The following is a 17,137-nucleotide window of genomic DNA, read 5'->3' on the forward strand; positions in this document are numbered from 1 at the left end:
TAATCGATGTAGTAAGTATCCTTCAGAGAGGAAATTCAGCTGAACGAAAGAACAACTTGCTGCTAGTGGGTACCAAACTAAAAAAAACCTTTGAACTATGCGTGTGATGCCCTAACAACTAAGCTATAGTGGCAGGTGTTCTTTCATCCACATTTTTTTGTTATTTCTGTGTGCATGATGCGCAAGTGTTGGCCAGCGCCAGTCATGACCGTAGCAGCAAATGTGGAAAAATACATTGTTTGCTTTGATGGTAGTCATTTTGCTTCTGTGGTATTCTGAACTCTCTGCATTGACGAATTAGGGTTCGCTACACATTAACCATCATAACTCCTAGTTGAAGTGTATTTTTTTACATGCCGAAAAGAGATACTATAAGCCGACGATTGGTTGCCTTCTAAATGTGTGGTAAGGTCCTTCTATAGTGAAACCCACTCACAACGATACCGGTTTTAAGAACATATAAGTTATAATGATGAGAAGTTGTTGCACGATCAACTTTTGTACGTTTTTTTTTGGTAAAACAACCCGCTTATAACAATGTTGGAATGCCACATTATTGCTTACAACAATTAAAGTGAAAATTAATAACAAAACAAGAAATTCAAAGTACTGAACCTGTGCCCACAACCCCAACTCACCCAACGCCCCTTCGAATTCACATTATGCTTCACCGCATAGCGTCGTGGAATTTCGGCAAAACTAACTTTTAAAATCCGCTATTGTGTAGGTGTGGCCGCCAGTGGCGCAATCATGAGGTGGCGCACCCTACCTGTGCCCCCCCGCCCCCCCCCCCCCACCCCCGCTGAAACTTTTTTTTTTGCCATAACATACAGAGCGCAAAATAACAAATGACTGCAACAGCATGCCCGAGCCCCACTTCATATCAAAGTGGTGGCCACACCCTGATAAAATATTTCTGTCTAGGCTCCTAGTGGCAATGGCACTTTCCGACATGCGATTTGAGTAAAAAGTCGACACTTGTTAATATTTCAGCATGTGAAACTTCAGGCACTGCCATACATTGGCTTTGTAGAGCTTGTGGAGGTTCTGCGAAAGTGTTTGAATTTTCCAACATATCCAAAAAATTGGCAGCCTTTTTATCCTTATCACTGATAATTGTTGGAGTATCCGATTAGATAATTTAGCCCTCTTGCAACAGTCTGGCACCTCTTACATAGCTTTTTTCGTTCAACCCACTTATAGCAATTTTTGCTTATAACAATGAAATTTTTGTGGCACTTCAGTTTTCTTATGAGCGGGCTCGACTGCATTAAGCAGAAACAGGGAGAGCTGTTCCTAACCATTACTTTGCGCTTTTAATTTAATTGCCACTGATGGATGTAATTGTCCTTGGCGCTCATATTTTCTATAGGGCAAGGAAGAAGAGAAACAAAATTCCCATTCACCTTTAGGATCCAATTTTGTACCTCCATGGTAACCACGAAAAAATCGAGGAAATAGATCCACAAAGAGTAACCAAAATCACACAACTAGGGATGTCCGAATAGTAAGATTTAAAAATAAAGAATTGCGCCAAAAACAGTACACGAAAAACAGAGATGAGTGATTGGACAAGCACGCCCTCAACGGCTATTTATAAAAGTGAATGTGCATTTCTACATGCATTGTGCTAAAACATGGCTTTTCTTGCCTATATTCTTTTTTAAGTATTATCTGCGCATGTGGGGTTCTTTCTTTCTAGTTTTTGCACTCTCAGTGTTCTATATATTCACTTGCCTAAACTGTAAACAAAAAAATGTTAAACGGTGTAGGTGTCACTTGTGTCTTTTGCATACTGTGTTTTGCACAATCCTTTGTCTCTGAAATAATGTGCCAACTAGCCCCTAAATGTGTGCTAGTAGTAAATTTTTGGTTCATAGTAAATTCAAAGCAAATAGTGATTTTTTATACTTCAAAACCTAAAAAAATTTGAATTCATGTTGCAGGTAATTAAAAAACTGTAATATTCTTTCAAATATTTGCACAAGCCTACAAAAAATGTCTGTCCCACATTTATTACACAGTCTATGTGAGCATTACTATAGTAGTAAATTTTAGGTTCATAGGAAATTCAAAGCAAATATTTATTTGGCAGAATAATTTCGCACCAAATATTTCAAATAGCATACATTCCATTTATAAAGAAAAATTAGCAAAAATGAGCTTTTATAATTACAAAGCACATGAGAATGTAACTCTTTTTGGTTCAAAGTGAAATGGAAGCAACATTGAATAATTTCATTACCATCCAAGTGAGAACTAATAAAATATGTCACGTTTTAAAATTTGCTACATTTAGAACATATAAGCCCATTTAACAAGCTTTTGAACTTGAAAATTGATCACCGATTGATCGGCTTGAGGTAAAATGTTTTTTAATCTTGAAATGGGCTTTGCCGCAGTGTGGATTTTTTCGGGCTAGTTTTTGTGGAATAGCATTGCTATACCACAGTGAAAGCACATTTACAGAAGAATTACACGTTATTCATTCATTTTGAACACTTGAAAATCTCTTAAATTGTCAATTCATGTCAAAGCTAATTAAAATACTGTAATATACCTTCAAATATTTGCACATGTCTTTACAAAACATCCGTTCCACATTTATCACACAGTCTATCTGAACATTGCAGAAAGTCTAGAAATTAAAACACTAAACCATAGCACCACGCCGGTACACCCACTCAATTACTCATGCATGCAAAGCTTCACAAGAAGACTTGCCAAGATTCCTTTCTATGTCACGCCGCTTTTTTGTGTTTGTATTAGCTAAGCATTTTTTGTGTGCAAATGATGTACCAACCACGTGTATCTTCTTTCTTGTATATTGAGCTACCAAAGAAATTAATGCAACACAGAAACGGGACTACAAAAGAAGCATTGTCTATTTACATAACCAGAGCAAAACAAAGTGCGGTAATCAGAAATTCAAGTCATCATCAGGATCATCTTCTTCGTCAAAATCATCCTCCCGCTCCATGACGTATGTGATCTCCCCCTTTCCTTTGCTGGAAGATGCCGTCCTGCACACATTGCATATTCAAGAAGCTTGATGGCGTAAAAAGATCCCCAAAAGTAAAATCGCACCATCTCAAACTTTTTACAAAATGTGAGTATTAAGAGTATAGTGATAATTTCTTTTGATCATTTCTCATGAAATGTTGAAAAGAAAAAATAATCGGCAACTGAGATGGCTGCTGTATATGAAGGACGTGCAGAAGAATGTACTTACCGCACTGCAACACATAAACATGAAAGAAAAAATAATAATAAAAAGACGAAACAGATACACAATCCAGCATTGCTGCAGTACGATAGTTTGGTATCAGTTGAGCACACCAATGTCATAACTACAAGGAAAGCTCAAATGTAGAGATACAATCGAAACCCGTTCTTCTCTGCTCCATTATTTATCAATCAATAAGCCGTCAACACTGGGCGACATCATCACAGCCCAAACAGAATGCTCCAGTGCTTACTTGAGATATGGCAGTACAAGGTTATCCTTGGCTACTTTCTCCTCTTCGCTGAGCCGAAGGTTGAAGGTAAGGTTCGCCGTTGGGTCAGGCTGCTGTGTCTATGGGCAAAATACAATAAGGTGGAAATCACGCCGACATTTCATGCTTGACGGCAACAGAAACCATGGAACTCATAATCTATAGGCAAAAGAATAAGTACATGGAGGCCACACCATGTGGATATTATACTACAATAGTCCGTACAAAGGAACACATTGTACATTTCAAATTACTATGTTAACCAGAGTTTTGAACAAATGAAGTAGTATCAAAAAGCACTTATTTCCAGAGAAATAATGGCTGGGTAAGTTTTTGCAAGATAAGCAGTCCTCACCCCATGTGCCTTCACATTACTACGTAGCAATAACTTTTCTATGCGGCTACAAGTGTTTCGTAGTAGTGTGTTGAAATGTTTGAGACATGACCACCAAGACCCACACTAGCCATTGAACTTCTGTCACCCTAATTAGCCAGGTCAGAAGCATTCTTCAAGCTGCAGCAAAATGTCTCGATGATTTTAAGAAACTTGTATTGAAAAATAGATCTTACTGGCGTTCTTATGGTTATGGTGTCACCAGAATTAATCAGGCACTCAATACTACAGTCAAACTCCGTTACAACGGTATTTCCGCTTCAACAAATGTTTTTTGATGTTCTGCTCGCATCCCATAGACTCTGATGCATTAAACTAATGCATTAAAACTACCCCCATAAAGCACCACTTTTTCATTGTTCTCCCAGTTCAACGAAATTTTACTCGACCAGCCACAAATCGAGCCACGCTAAATGGTATATTGAAGTGACACCTCTTGTTATCCTTAAAAAGGGCACGAAAAAAAGTACACTTGACAGCGGCTGTTGTATCTTGAAATTTATTTTCTCGTGCTGTCTCTAATGGGAAACTATTATTAGCTGGCCCACGTTCAGAGTCTAATTTAAGCATTTTTTTGGTTATCGAACAGCTAAAATGATCTTAAATATACCAAAGTTGACCTAAGCCCATGTATCCCGCCGAATCCTGCAAAACCATGACACAACAGCATTTCGTGTAGCATGCGAAGGCCGAGCCGAATTCACACGTAGGATATTGGCTGCTGGCTCATTTTTTTTCCCCACATGTTGTGTGGCAATAACAGTGTTAGTTCTGGTTATTCCGTGCCTTATTCCTCGTCCCCTTAGCTCAGTAGATCATTAGTTCAGCACATTGTTAGCTTTAACCTGTGTATTGTTTTTCCTCGCTCCACGGGCAGCGAGGGCTTATGGGGATGCCAGAGAGTAAGAAACTGAAGTTTTTTTCGCTAGAGCAGAAGGTGAAAATAATTGCTGCAGCAGCAGCAGGACGAAAAAAGAGATGTATTGCCAAGGAATATCGCCGAGCATCTTAAATGCGTTAGCACTGGGTACATCTGCCTAACGGCCAACGAAGATCACCCAGCCAGCCCATAAGGAACTTGACAAGGCAGTGTATGCCTGGTTTTGCGAAATCGGGGCTAAAAAGGTACCAATCAGTGGTACCTAATTCAGAAGATAGCACTGAACTACTCCTGCATTTTAGGCATCAACAAAATCTTCAAGGCAAGTGCCGGGTGGCTCAACCAATTGAAGGAGCGCCATGAGATTGTTAGGAATGTGCTATGCAGAGAGTCCACTTCTGCAGACTGCGACAGTCCGTCATCATGGATCGCACCGATTGCTGCTCACATCAACGAGAAGTACGCTGCGTCCAATGTGCGCAATTCGGCTGAGATCGGGTTCTTCTATGAAATGCTACCAGCAAAGACGCTCCACTTCAAAGGCTAAAGGTGCCATGGAGGCAAGCAGAGCAAAAAGCGAGTCACCGTGTTGCTCTGCACAAATATAAACGGGTCCGACAAACAGCCCCTTCTTGTTATAGGCAAGGGTGCCGAACTGTGGTGCTTCAAGGGCACAAAAAACTTGCCAGTGAAGTATGTTGCCAAGCCGCTCATGGATGACGAGGGACAACAACATAAAAAGCAAGACTGTAGGGTTTATTTGCTGCTGTTAATTGCTCGGCACATCACCTGGACAGCAACATCAAGCTGACGAACGTTGCGTTGGAGTTTTTTCCGCCGAACTGCATGTCGCTGGTTCAGCCTTTAGATCAAGGCATCACTAACAGCTCAAAGTAAGCATACCGATCAAGGCTTCTTCAGCGAATTCTGTTGAACACAGAGCATGGCCACGACACCGAAGTCGACTTGCTCATGGCTATGAAAATGTTGGCCGCCGCATGGATGTCGACAGGGCATGACATTGTAAAGAACTGTTTTGCACACGCTGGGTTTTGGCCCGAAGAGATGAACTTGGTTGGCACAAGTAATGACACAAGCTGCCAACGACATTGAACCGAGGCAAGACACGAACGCTTCTGCAGCATGGGCAGCTCTCAAGAATGCCGGCAATGTAGCCAAGAGCGTTGTCTTGAGCGATTACGTTAATGTTGAAACTGAGTGATGCCGAGATCCTTAGGGGTGCTCGCATGGCTACAGCCGCTGCCAATTCATTCGACGACAAGAAAGCCGCGCATGGTGTTCTGGCGATCCCGACACCAGTAACCACGTCGCAGGTCATGGACTCCTTGGACATCCTGCGTTTTTTCCTTGGCGCCCATGACGACGGTGTCGGCAGTCAAAGTAAGTGATTTTTTAAAGTTTTGGAGATAAACTGCTCCCTTAAGTGTCGTGCATATCTTTTTCTCTTTATTTACCCCTTTTTCCACAATAAAGAAATTCCCGCTACAACAAAATTTTTCAAAATCCCCGTGTCTTTCGTTGTAGCCAAATTTGACTGTATTAAGGGCGACCAAATATTTTTCGTTTATGCCAGAATCTCGTACATATTTCCAGCAATTATTCAGATGACATCACTTATAATCTTATCCACATGTCAAACATTTAGCAACAGTTGTAGCGTAATATTTATTAGTCAACAATGTTGAAGGACCGGATTGCCCACACTAACCACTCAATGTTGCTCAGTAGCATTTGCTTCATATTTAATTTAATGATTACAAATCATCCCAGTTGCTCATTGGTTTTCTGTGAGAAATTCAGGAGTTTACCAGAATTTCATGTTGGTCACGTGATTTATGAAGTCATAATGCTTCTGTTTTCAAAGTGTGTAACAATTTCTAGTAGAGTTTTCGTAGTACGACCCTGACATAAGTTTGACTGGAAATTGCTATTTTCAGAGGAAGAAGTGTTTGATTTGTTATTGTATCAAAGCATAACATAGCAAAATGCTGCGGCCGATTGAATCGGGTGCAAGTGTGCTGATCAATTAAGCTGTATTTAACCAGCAAAAGGCAATATTAAGATTTAGATATTGAAAGTTCTTGCTCAAAAAAATGAACGAATGCAAGATGGAACCTTCTTTTTTGAAGGGGGGGGGGGGGGAGAATCAGGTGAATCAAGAGATCGATCCAGCTGCAGTTAACAGAATTTTACTGCACACACAAAAGTCATTTAGAAAATGTGACCTTTGCCATCACAATTACTTTACAGTGTATTTTTAGAACTGCAGCATAAGCAACAAGCCTGCCAATAAAATGCTTGTGAATATGCGCTCACCACGGGCTTAGCATCATGTTTTTCAGCAACCTTCTTGATGTCAGTAATGGAAAGGTCTGGCTTGAGAACAAACTCTTCATCCTGAAGAAATGTAATTGAACAGCGACAATGTAATCATCAGAACTGCTCTATTAGACAGAAAAGTATCTCAACTTTAATAACTAAAAACTGTTCTTTAACCTTGAATTTAATAGACACAACTATAGTAGTAGCTGTTTTCAGTTTGAAATGAAGTGCGTAAAAAATAAAGGGAACACACAATGCCATTAGAGCTAGATTGACCATTCCAGTAACCTACTACAGTACGTGATCCAAAGCCTTCAATCAATAAGGTACCCATAAAGGTAATTTGCCACTTTCCTGTTGTTAGCATTAAATAATTAACATCATACCTGTACTCGAATGAATGTTGTACAGCCGCCACCATGATGGTAAATGTCACAGGCTAACACTCCAATGACCAGGTTGCGTACAACTACACAAATAACTAAGACAGAGACTGGGAGAATAGCACCAGTAACAACAGCTAATTTGTATTTTTATATTATGGAGTGGATTTAGCTCGCACCCACAGCAAGTTGTGCTGTCACGTTTTTTCACTTTCACAGTATTATTAACACGATAGCCCAAAAGCTCCTTTCACAAAAATTCCAGTGTCGGTGTCAGTGGTGTCGGCGTCTGTCGATGTGCGTGAAAAATCAGCATTGTCCCCGAGCAAAAATTTGAAGTAGGCGCAAATAATGAAATACAGTAAAAAATCTTTCGTTCAAGTGGGACGGGAGATTCACACCTGCAACCTCTTGCTCTGTGGCCGGATACGTCTAGCCACTTGGCCACCTAAATCCTCTAGCATACAAATGGTGAGCTATTCATACACACCATTTAGCATTGGTGGCACGCACATCTCGTGGGTTCTTCAGCGATTCAGCATAACATCCGTGCGGTGGCTCAAAGGGCCCTTGGCAGCGATATTAAATTGAATTGCCCCACCGTGTGGCCGTGTTTCATCACGCTGCATGCATGGATATCGGACTCCGAAAGCATCCGAATTTTTACTTCCCTTGCGGCACTGTTGAGGTCTCCGCTGACATGTGAAGCCAGGCTAGTGATCCTAGAATGCCTTTAGATATCATAATAATGTTTTCCAGATGCAATTGGTGGATAAACAAGCCATAAGGAAAGAGAGAAATATCTTTCGATTATTAAATCTGTAGATGCTAATGAGGTTGATGCTCTTAGTGAGAACCACAGTCAAGTCTCATTTGTTGAACTTCCTTAAGAAATAGTGCGTCTAGCTGGTCCAACCTGGGAATATGGGGGATCTAGGTGTGTCTTGTGGAACTGTAAAAAAATATCAATAAACATTAAAAACGAAATATATAAATATCAGTTCTGGAACAAGAATCTATTGCAACTCAGAACAAGAAAGTATAGATGGAAGGAAAAACTCGCGGCACACTCTTGACAAGCAAAAAAAAAAAAACATGAATCATCTTATGCTGGCACAAGGGATGGCCTAACCCAAAGAGAAATATTTGCATCATCATTGCAACGTTCATAATGAATAAGCGCATTTTTTTATTCCTTAGAAATAGCTGCCCACATTGTTACAAAAAGATAAATAAGACAAAACAAATATTCAACACATTGTATAAATTACATATTGCAATTTTGTTGGTTAAACTTGTTGCTGGGTGGCTGACCCCCTTTGTGGGCACCATTATAACATGCTGTCAGGCCAAGAAGATGGGGCATTCAGTCGCAAAATTGACTTGTTATAAGGTAAGCCTGTTGCGTGTGTCTCGCACGAATAAAATGTTTTTGAGGTGTTCAGTTTGTGCATAGCCAGACATACTAAGTCGTAACCTAATGGCTGCTCTCACAGATTCAAGACTGCTAGAGTCACCTTTGTTTCGTAACATCTTCTATTGTGTTTGTATTTGTGCCGATAGAGTAGCAGCACACGAAAGCACTCTTACCTCTCTAACGACACGTCCTCCTGGCTTTCTGTGAACAGTCTTGCATCCGAGTGTGCTTCCACCGTCACGCACGTAAGGTGCCAGAGTAGTGGTGGCTAGATAGCACAACTTGTCGACCTCGTGTTCTTCGTGCACATCAGCGTGGAGGAGAGCCACAATTATCTGCAAGGCTGGCAAGGCAGTGGACGCATCAGAAGCGTTCATGATGTAATGAAGACATTGAATTTCTTGCAGCATGTTTGTTGGGGTCAACTGATAGTTCCTGCGAAATGTATACTAAAACAAAGTTTCACAGGATGACGATGGCAACACAGGGCACTTTCCCGCGCACTGTAGTTACCTAAGCAGCATATATCGTTTAACTCTCAACGACAAAAAATGGAAACGACATAACATGGTTACACAAGACTACTATTCAAATGAATAAGGATTTTATTCTTTAATCTTGTTGCAGTATGCAACTTCTCCAACCAATGTAGGCCCGTCATAGATTTCCCTTATAAATACATGAAGTTACATTCGAAAAAGCATGTGCATTTGGTCTGGTTACAAGTTGATCAGAAAATACTGCTAAAGAATGAAACATAAGAAGTAGAGAGACAACGAGATCTGCGTTATATATAGTGCTTCGATATCATAATCATCGTGATCATCAGCTTATTCTATGTACACATCGGGACGAACACCTCTCTTCCAATACCCTCAAATTTGCCCCATCTTGATTGATATATGGGGTTTAACGTCCCAAAACCACCATATGATTATGAGAGATGCCGTAGTGGAGGGCTCCGGAAATTTCGACCATCTGGGGTCCTTTAACGTGCACCCAAATCTGAGCACACGGGCCTACAGCATTTCCACTTCCATCGGAAATGCAGCTGCTGCAGCCGGGATTCGATCCCGCGACCTGCAGGTCAGCAGCCTTAGCCACTAGACCGCCGTGGCGGGGCAATTCGCCCCATCTTGTGCAAGCTGATATACTGCTTACAAGTCAGGCCCACAGAATCCCTAGTTTCTCGGTTTCTTACACTGTCAAACCGAGGATGTATGTAACAGAATTAAGAATAGCCAGAGGTTCTGTAAAGTACCACAGGGCTCATTTTGATTGGCAGGATATTAACGCCCCAAGTGTCGAATTTTTCAAGAAAGGCATTCTCAAATGGTCGAATTACTTTACTGCAGCATTTGAATGCATGAAATGTGTTATGTTTAGAAATGATAGTATGAAAAATGAGGTACAGTATTTTGGTGTTAGCATTACTTAGAACTGGAGAACGCTCAATAGCATTTCAGAGTGTCGTGACTCTTGAAACATGGGTCACAGCGATTTATCACCGTCTGCACACATAACACGCATCTCAGTTCTCTTCTTGGAGCGAGGAGTTGTGTGCTGGCAAACACACCGCATTTTCTCTGCGTGTAGCTGCCATGGAGCAGAGTAAACTACGTAATAAATAAGAACAGGAATACCTCAAGAGTGTCAGGAGTAAACGAGCTAAGAGCAACACCAATAAAGATGAAAATCATTTTCAATCACTCCTGCAAGGGTATGCCGATAAAAAGATCAAGTTTCTCACGTCTCTGTTGTGACCACGACGCGAAACTGAAACCACAAAAAGGCATTGTAAGCCAAGGTTGCCGCAGACCACGTGATATACTGGCTATAGAACTCTGTTATTGTCTGTTTATCTCCGCAAGGAGGTAGCACAATCACTTATAATGCTTCTTGTAAATCCTAGGTGGTGGCAGCACCTCCCATTAATTACAGAGCATCATTACGGGGCGAAACTTCAAGTGGAGGGTTGAAAACGTGCCCGTTCGGCAAAGACACTATGGGATGGAAAACTGCTGCAATAAATGTACTCCAAAAACACTCAAAGAGTTAAAGTGCTCCACTTATGAAGAGCCGCTTCAGGGGCTTACTTAAGCTGATTGCCTAGACTATAAAAAAAGAGGAAAATCAACAAACATTGTCAAGTATTAATAATGCGTTTGACAAGGTTCAGGTGGGCTAAAGGGGCCATGACACAGCCACTCAAGAATTAGCATTTTTTAGCAAAGAAATAGAAGCAAAGTGTCTACTATTTAATGTGACAAATGACCTGTAAAATATTATCTGAGTGCGAAACAAGCTATAGAGGTCGCTGGCTATACACCCCGCCTACCGCTGGCGTCCTTCATTTTGTCATGGCTTGTTTGAGGTCGTGCGCTCCAAGGAGCAGAGCCGTCGTCTTTTGTAGAAGTTTCAGTCATTGTAAATCGTTCAATTTCAATGCCACGCTGAACAAATCAGAATTAGAATCATCACACATGCAGCTGAGCACGAAACAAGATTGTTTGTTGGAATGCTGACTGTCATAAAGCAAGTAGCGTGAAAAGGCAGTCGTCAATCCCCAGCATAAGGCTGTGTTTCAATAAAAAAAGTAGTTTTTTATAGTTATACCTTTTATACCTTTTTATAGTTTATACATATTTAATTAAATGACACATCTGCAAAAAAGTCCATGAATGTGCACTGCGCAATGTACGCCACAAGTACAACTGGGAGGTTCCAGTCAGATTGCTGAAAATATGAATATATATTGCTTGCACTCAATAGTTTATGAACAATCCATCCATTTACTTCTGTTTGCTTCATGATTTCACACTGGCTTCAGTGGATCTGAACTTACTGGCCTATTCCAATATCGTCACATCAGTCCTGCATTAAACGCAATCACTAAGCATTTTACAGCTCATTACAGTATGCAAGAATGTTTTGTTTTTCCCATTTCACATGATACTGCTGTTGTGTCAATTGCACAGCAGCCATGAGCCAAAGCTGTGACGTGACCTACATAGTACTTGTTTCCTAAATGAAATTGTCCCTGATCCATCGCAATGGGCGCAGAGTTTTAAAGTAGGTCACTGGCGTCTCCTGAATGAAAGGAAGTTAGCCAAAAAAGCACTCTTTTTGTGTGTAGGACAGTGGGCAAAAAGACATGTAGTCTGCTTACGATATATTCAAAGGATAACAAAAAAATTACAAAATTACTGGCACTGCTGCTTCCATAAGATTGCTTCAGTAGTATGTAATTACTACTGTTCATGACCAAACTAAGCTCATGAGCAAAATTTAACTGAGATTGACCTTTGAAGAATAAATGCACACTATATGGACAAAAATGAGCAGACTCACATTTAATCTTTCGCAGCAGGCACAAAAGGCCCACGTAGATGTCATCAAATGGGTGATAAACAAGGGCCGTCGAGAGAGAGTCGATGAGCATTGTGAAAGGTTCCGTCTCCTTGCTGAAACGCTCCACCCACATTGATGGGCTGCATTTTTCTGGAGCGCAAAAGGCGTCGTGAATGAAAATCCTGAAAAAATTGTCAATAGTGTTGTTTCTAAGAGGACGTAAAATTAATTATGTAAGCAACAAGCCTAGCATGCATGCGACACATGGGTAATTGTGATGAAACAAAACTATTGAATGCTTCTGTTTGCTAAGAGGCTCATCACAAGAAAAAAAAGCAAGGGAAATGGCCTCAATAAACAAAGTATTTCGGAACGGTTATTCCATCTCATTTACCAGGGACAAAATTCATGCCAGTCCGTTATTTTTATCTGCACTGTACTTTATAGAAAATATAAATGAAGCATCCTTGCTCATTTATTTTATTGTTTGCATGAAAGTGCATAAAATATAACGACAATGAATATGCATTTCCAGTTTTGAACTAGACAGCTTTACTATCCCAACTGCAAACTTCCATGGCGTTATCCTTTCAGACATGCTTGTGTGGTAGCTAAAAAGCATTCGGTCAATGAGTGTATCTGGGTTTACAGGTATCATGAAGAAACAAAAAAGCATTTTTAAATTTTTTTCAGAAGAAATCAAAAGTTGGTAATCACAACAGCAACCACAGGCCTCCTGTGTTGCAAGCATTGAAGTTATAGTCACAAACGATGTGACTAGCAAGAGAATCGGCAAGTACAAAAGTTACCATATTTCTAGCCACAATATGACGGTAAAAATGAATCAATTTCATCTGAAAGTTAGGGCTGAGACTTGACAGCTTGACACTCTGTTTAAGAAACATACGTACCTTGTGAAAGTGACACCACTAGTGGCTTAAGGCAATTTGCATCTTTTTTCTTTTTCATGTGAGTTGACTTCCAGCACCATATTATTTCAATTAGGCTCTATCATGTTTTTATGAACATAAGATAGTTTTACACCACAACAAAAGCACACCTAGAAAACTAATTTTTAGTCATCTATTGCAGGCAGATTTTAAGCTTTACAAATACAAAACATAGAAACCAGTGTTTTAAAACTGCCAAAGCTTTAAACTGAAGCCATGCATCAACATACCTGTCAATAGTGCTAGGTGGAAAGCACTTTCTGATTATGGTTTCTTCCCTGTCGTAACTCAAGATGTGCACATTGTGGCCCCTGATAGGGAAAAATAGCATGTATAAGTAATAAAAATTTTTCAAGTGACATGCCTTTAAATAATAACAAAAAAGAAAGAATGGCTAGGGATAGGAGAGGCCAGAAGATTGAGATAATTTATCAGTACATGTAATTTCGAATAGATTTCGTATAGCATACATGTCACACTGAATTAAGAAGGTAACTGAACTAGAAAGGCTACGAAACTGAGATGGCAAAGCAGATGCTACACCATAGATGCCATCTACCTGATCCCACAACAAAAGCTTAGAAGTCAGAGTTGGGCACTGGAGCAATTATTTATAAATTATGCCTATTTTTATGTGCAACAAGTGTGACCATACATAAGCAACTCAGCTGAACAACATGGTTGCTGTGCCACTTGATCGACCACTGTCTGCTTGCTTACATATTAACGTATGCAAATGTAATTTCAAACTAGTTGAGGCAATTGAGAAGTGTTCAGCAGTGTTGCATCTCATAGCATGATGCACGTTTCCCGTACCTGTACTGAGAAGCTCAGCATAGGCAAGAAGTCACGGATTGGTGTGCCTTCTATATGAACTTATTCTCTCTTTAATCTTGAGTAAATTCATGATTACCAAAGCCTGAGACGTAGAACCTCTTTTGCAAAATGTATTCCAACAAACCACCACACATTTACAAATAGCTACGAAGCTTTTTCACGTGAGGGCCCCTCCACAACTTCAGTATTCCTAGGCACACACAGGGAATTAACACATTTCAGAGCTGGTATGAACATGTAAAATCCAAAAGTATAAAAGACTTTGAGAAAACAACCCGAGATTGGAAAAAGAGACAACACAATGGGAACAGGCACAAAAGGAGCAAAAGAAGAAAAGGAGCAGGCACAAAGAAAAAGGTGCCATGCTTTAGCAGAGCATTACGTTGGTTGAGCTGATGCATAGTTCATCAAAAGGTTTGTGGTACAAACAGATAATCAGGAAAAAAAAAAACAAGAAGAAAAAGACAAAACGGGATGCTAGGCATCCTATTCCGTCTTACTTGTCGTCTTGGTTCTCAGTTAATGCAACAAATGACTTGTAAAGCTGCCTTGGTCAAGGTAGCAACGAGGCTGACTAAAGACGATAAAAGAAGAGTTGTGCAGAATGGTAGCAAGTGAACATTTTTAGCGATGAAAGCAGAACAGCAGTCTCACATGAAGCAGAATAACTGAAGAGGAAAAAAACCTCTGTTGCGCACCTTGATTTGTTGTACTGTGTAGCACCAATAAAAGTAGTATTTTCGAAATTGTGCGCTCGTAATCTATGATGCACAAGTTACCTTGCTCGTCACAACTAACGCTCTCAAATTTTCTATAAACAGTTTCTCGTTACTACAGTTATGACTTTTTCGTTTTCGTAGTATGGTACGCACGACAATAAATCATTTTTGAGAAATTATATCACCTGTCATTTAAGTGCAGTTATTTCAGTGCTTGGCTGAGTTTTTGTGTTAGGTGCCACAGAAATAATTTTCCAAATTTCATTTAAAAGTATTTACGGATGCATACTGAATTCTTTTGAAATAAATATGCGTGCCTTTCTCGAAACACGATTTTGTGACGGTGAATTGCTGGTAGTGAGCCCAGTAAACGTACGTCGCACACTTTTGACTACAGACTCTCCAAATGTAGGTACATTTTGCAGCTAAAATTAAGTAGCGTCAAATGTGTGATATATATACTGCTTTTGAAAACTGCATTCAAGCTATAACCCATGAGCAAAGACAAAAATGACGAATAACTTTGGTAACTGTATTATACCACGTCTCATAATCGTTTGGTGGTATTTTGGACGTCTAAACCCACATATCAATCAATTATACCAGGTAGTCCGAGCATTTCAGCGCGTTTCATGTGACACTTGGCTAGAAGTTTTCTATAGCGAGCAGTAATCTAGTAAGCACTGTTTGAATGCCTTTCACAGGTGCGGAAATTGTAACACACGAAAGTACTTTCAAGAAACAGCAACCAATTAACGCAGGTACGCAGATGGGCCGGCACCAACACAACAAGCGGCATGCGTTGCGTCGTAACATTCAAGTAACAAGAACGACTGTAAATGGATCTTGAGAGACATTGTCTTATTGTACAAACCTGATCGCCCAAGTATTTGCGAAGGAATCCGCGATCAAGCGACCTCGCTGCTCCAATGTGTCTGCAAGTAGTCCACCGTCAACAACTTTCCAAGATCCTTTTGAAATAAATGAAACGATCGCAACGTTCTCGTATAATGTGGCACATTACCGTTTATTAGCACCAGTCCTGAAGCGCTCCTTTGAGAAAGCAAGACCTGTAACATGGCTGGAAGTGAATGAAAACACGACTACAGACTTGCTACAGAAGACGCAACGCACAACTCATGGGGAGCGCCATATTTTCACAAGGTAGTGAACACGTATTCACAGAACTCGCCAAGTATGGCGAAGCTTGAAGAACAGAAAAAACAAGCTCAAGATCACTCTAAAAAATGATTGTAATCTAAAGTCACAAATAATCACAGTATAAAATTTTGTCAAAAGCATTGTAACAATTACGCTAACGTATAAAATTGTTAGATGAAAAAACGGAGGAATAGTTTTCAGAAACACGACACAAGAAATGAAATCAACGACTGACACGCTAACCCCGAAGGCTTATGGCCCATCGCAAACTTCTTGGCTAAGTGAAAAGCTTATTCACACCGCTCGTGCTGTTTAGTGTGACAATGCACAAGCAGGCCAATAAGAGGCATTAACGTTCACGCTGTAGTGCAGTCAACTAAATTAAAGACGATACGTTTTTACCTTGTTGCGCATTTGTACTGTACCATGGGTGGGGGAGGGTGCAAAACCTTATTGCCTGTACATGGGTATCGCCAGGATTTATTTCGGGAGGAGTCCTACCGTGATATCGATATGTTCATCATTTTACGTGTGCGTGTATGTTAGTGTGCACCTTTCTCAAGCAGGCATATTCATGCAGACGTGACATAATTATGCGCTGCCATATATGTTCTTCATTTCTCGCTTCATATTTCTTTCAAATCGTCCTAAGTATGTCAGCATTGTTTTTTAAAGACAGATGCCCGTTGATAGGCTCTCAGTGTGACAAAATTAAGTGTTTTGTACAACATTTAAGTGATTTTTTCCCTTCATTGATCTTTTTGTAGAACACTAGTACTATTCTACAGTTTTTGTAAAAACTAGAACAATTAAATTTGCATTCTCTGATAGGCAACTATATGGTTCAATATTCCCATCAACTGGCATTGTAATTGTATCGTGGTTTGGGGAGGGTGCGAAAGTTAATTTATGGGTGTCGCCAGTCTTTTTTTTATTTTTTTTTCAAGGAGCCCATAACCCAATAACCTTATATCAATTTGTGCTCTCGTGGCACTTAACTTGATCCAAGTCTACCTGGAAAAATGTTATCAGAAATGTAATGATTTCTCTCTCATTTTCGCTCCAACGGCTTTCCTTCGAACGTGCGCAATAACGCATACCTCACCACTAACACTACCAAATCTTCGGGGTGTAAACAAGTCACACCCTTGTGCGGGAAGACATAGTTCTCTATATATTGCCTTGCAAGTGGGAGGTTGAGACAT

At 40.2% G+C, this 17,137-nt stretch overlaps 1 protein-coding gene across 2 annotated transcripts; it reads right to left on the minus strand.

The window, feature by feature from the left end:
• Nucleotides 1-2,867: 2,867 nt before the first annotated feature.
• Elp5 (Elongator complex protein 5) lies at nucleotides 2,868-15,940 on the minus strand. 2 transcript variants are annotated; one of them, XM_075889837.1, is made up of 9 exons: nucleotides 15,796-15,940; nucleotides 15,646-15,706; nucleotides 13,446-13,526; nucleotides 12,266-12,447; nucleotides 9,088-9,257; nucleotides 8,414-8,449; nucleotides 7,109-7,189; nucleotides 3,480-3,577; nucleotides 2,868-3,023 (listed from the first exon to the last, which is right to left on the minus strand). In XM_075889837.1, the coding sequence occupies exons 1-9, from the start codon at nucleotides 15,848-15,850 to the stop codon at nucleotides 2,921-2,923; spliced, it is 867 nt and encodes a 288-aa protein (XP_075745952.1). In that variant the 5' UTR covers nucleotides 15,851-15,940; the 3' UTR covers nucleotides 2,868-2,920. The 2 variants fall into 2 exon arrangements, with proteins under 2 accessions (XP_075745952.1, XP_037280186.2); XM_037424289.2 differs by lacking the exon at nucleotides 8,414-8,449.
• Nucleotides 15,941-17,137: the final 1,197 nt, after the last annotated feature.

The sequence above is a fragment of the Rhipicephalus microplus genome, chromosome 3 (assembly GCF_043290135.1).
Source record: "Rhipicephalus microplus isolate Deutch F79 chromosome 3, USDA_Rmic, whole genome shotgun sequence".
In the NCBI taxonomy this organism is placed as follows: domain Eukaryota; kingdom Metazoa; phylum Arthropoda; class Arachnida; order Ixodida; family Ixodidae; genus Rhipicephalus; species Rhipicephalus microplus.

Excerpts from the sequence above, each read along its gene's own strand:
- Elp5 (XM_075889837.1), bottom strand. The coding sequence starts at position 15,850 with ATGTTACAGGTCTTGCTTTCTCAAAGGAGCGCTTCAGGACTGGTGCTA. Across the intron at positions 8,450-9,087 it reads GAGGACGTGTCGTTAGAGAG|TTCCACAAGACACACCTAGA; the intron begins GTAAGAGTGCTT and ends ATTTTTTTACAG. Across the intron at positions 3,578-7,108 it reads AACATGATGCTAAGCCCGTG|ACACAGCAGCCTGACCCAAC; the intron begins GTGAGCGCATAT and ends TTTTGCCCATAG.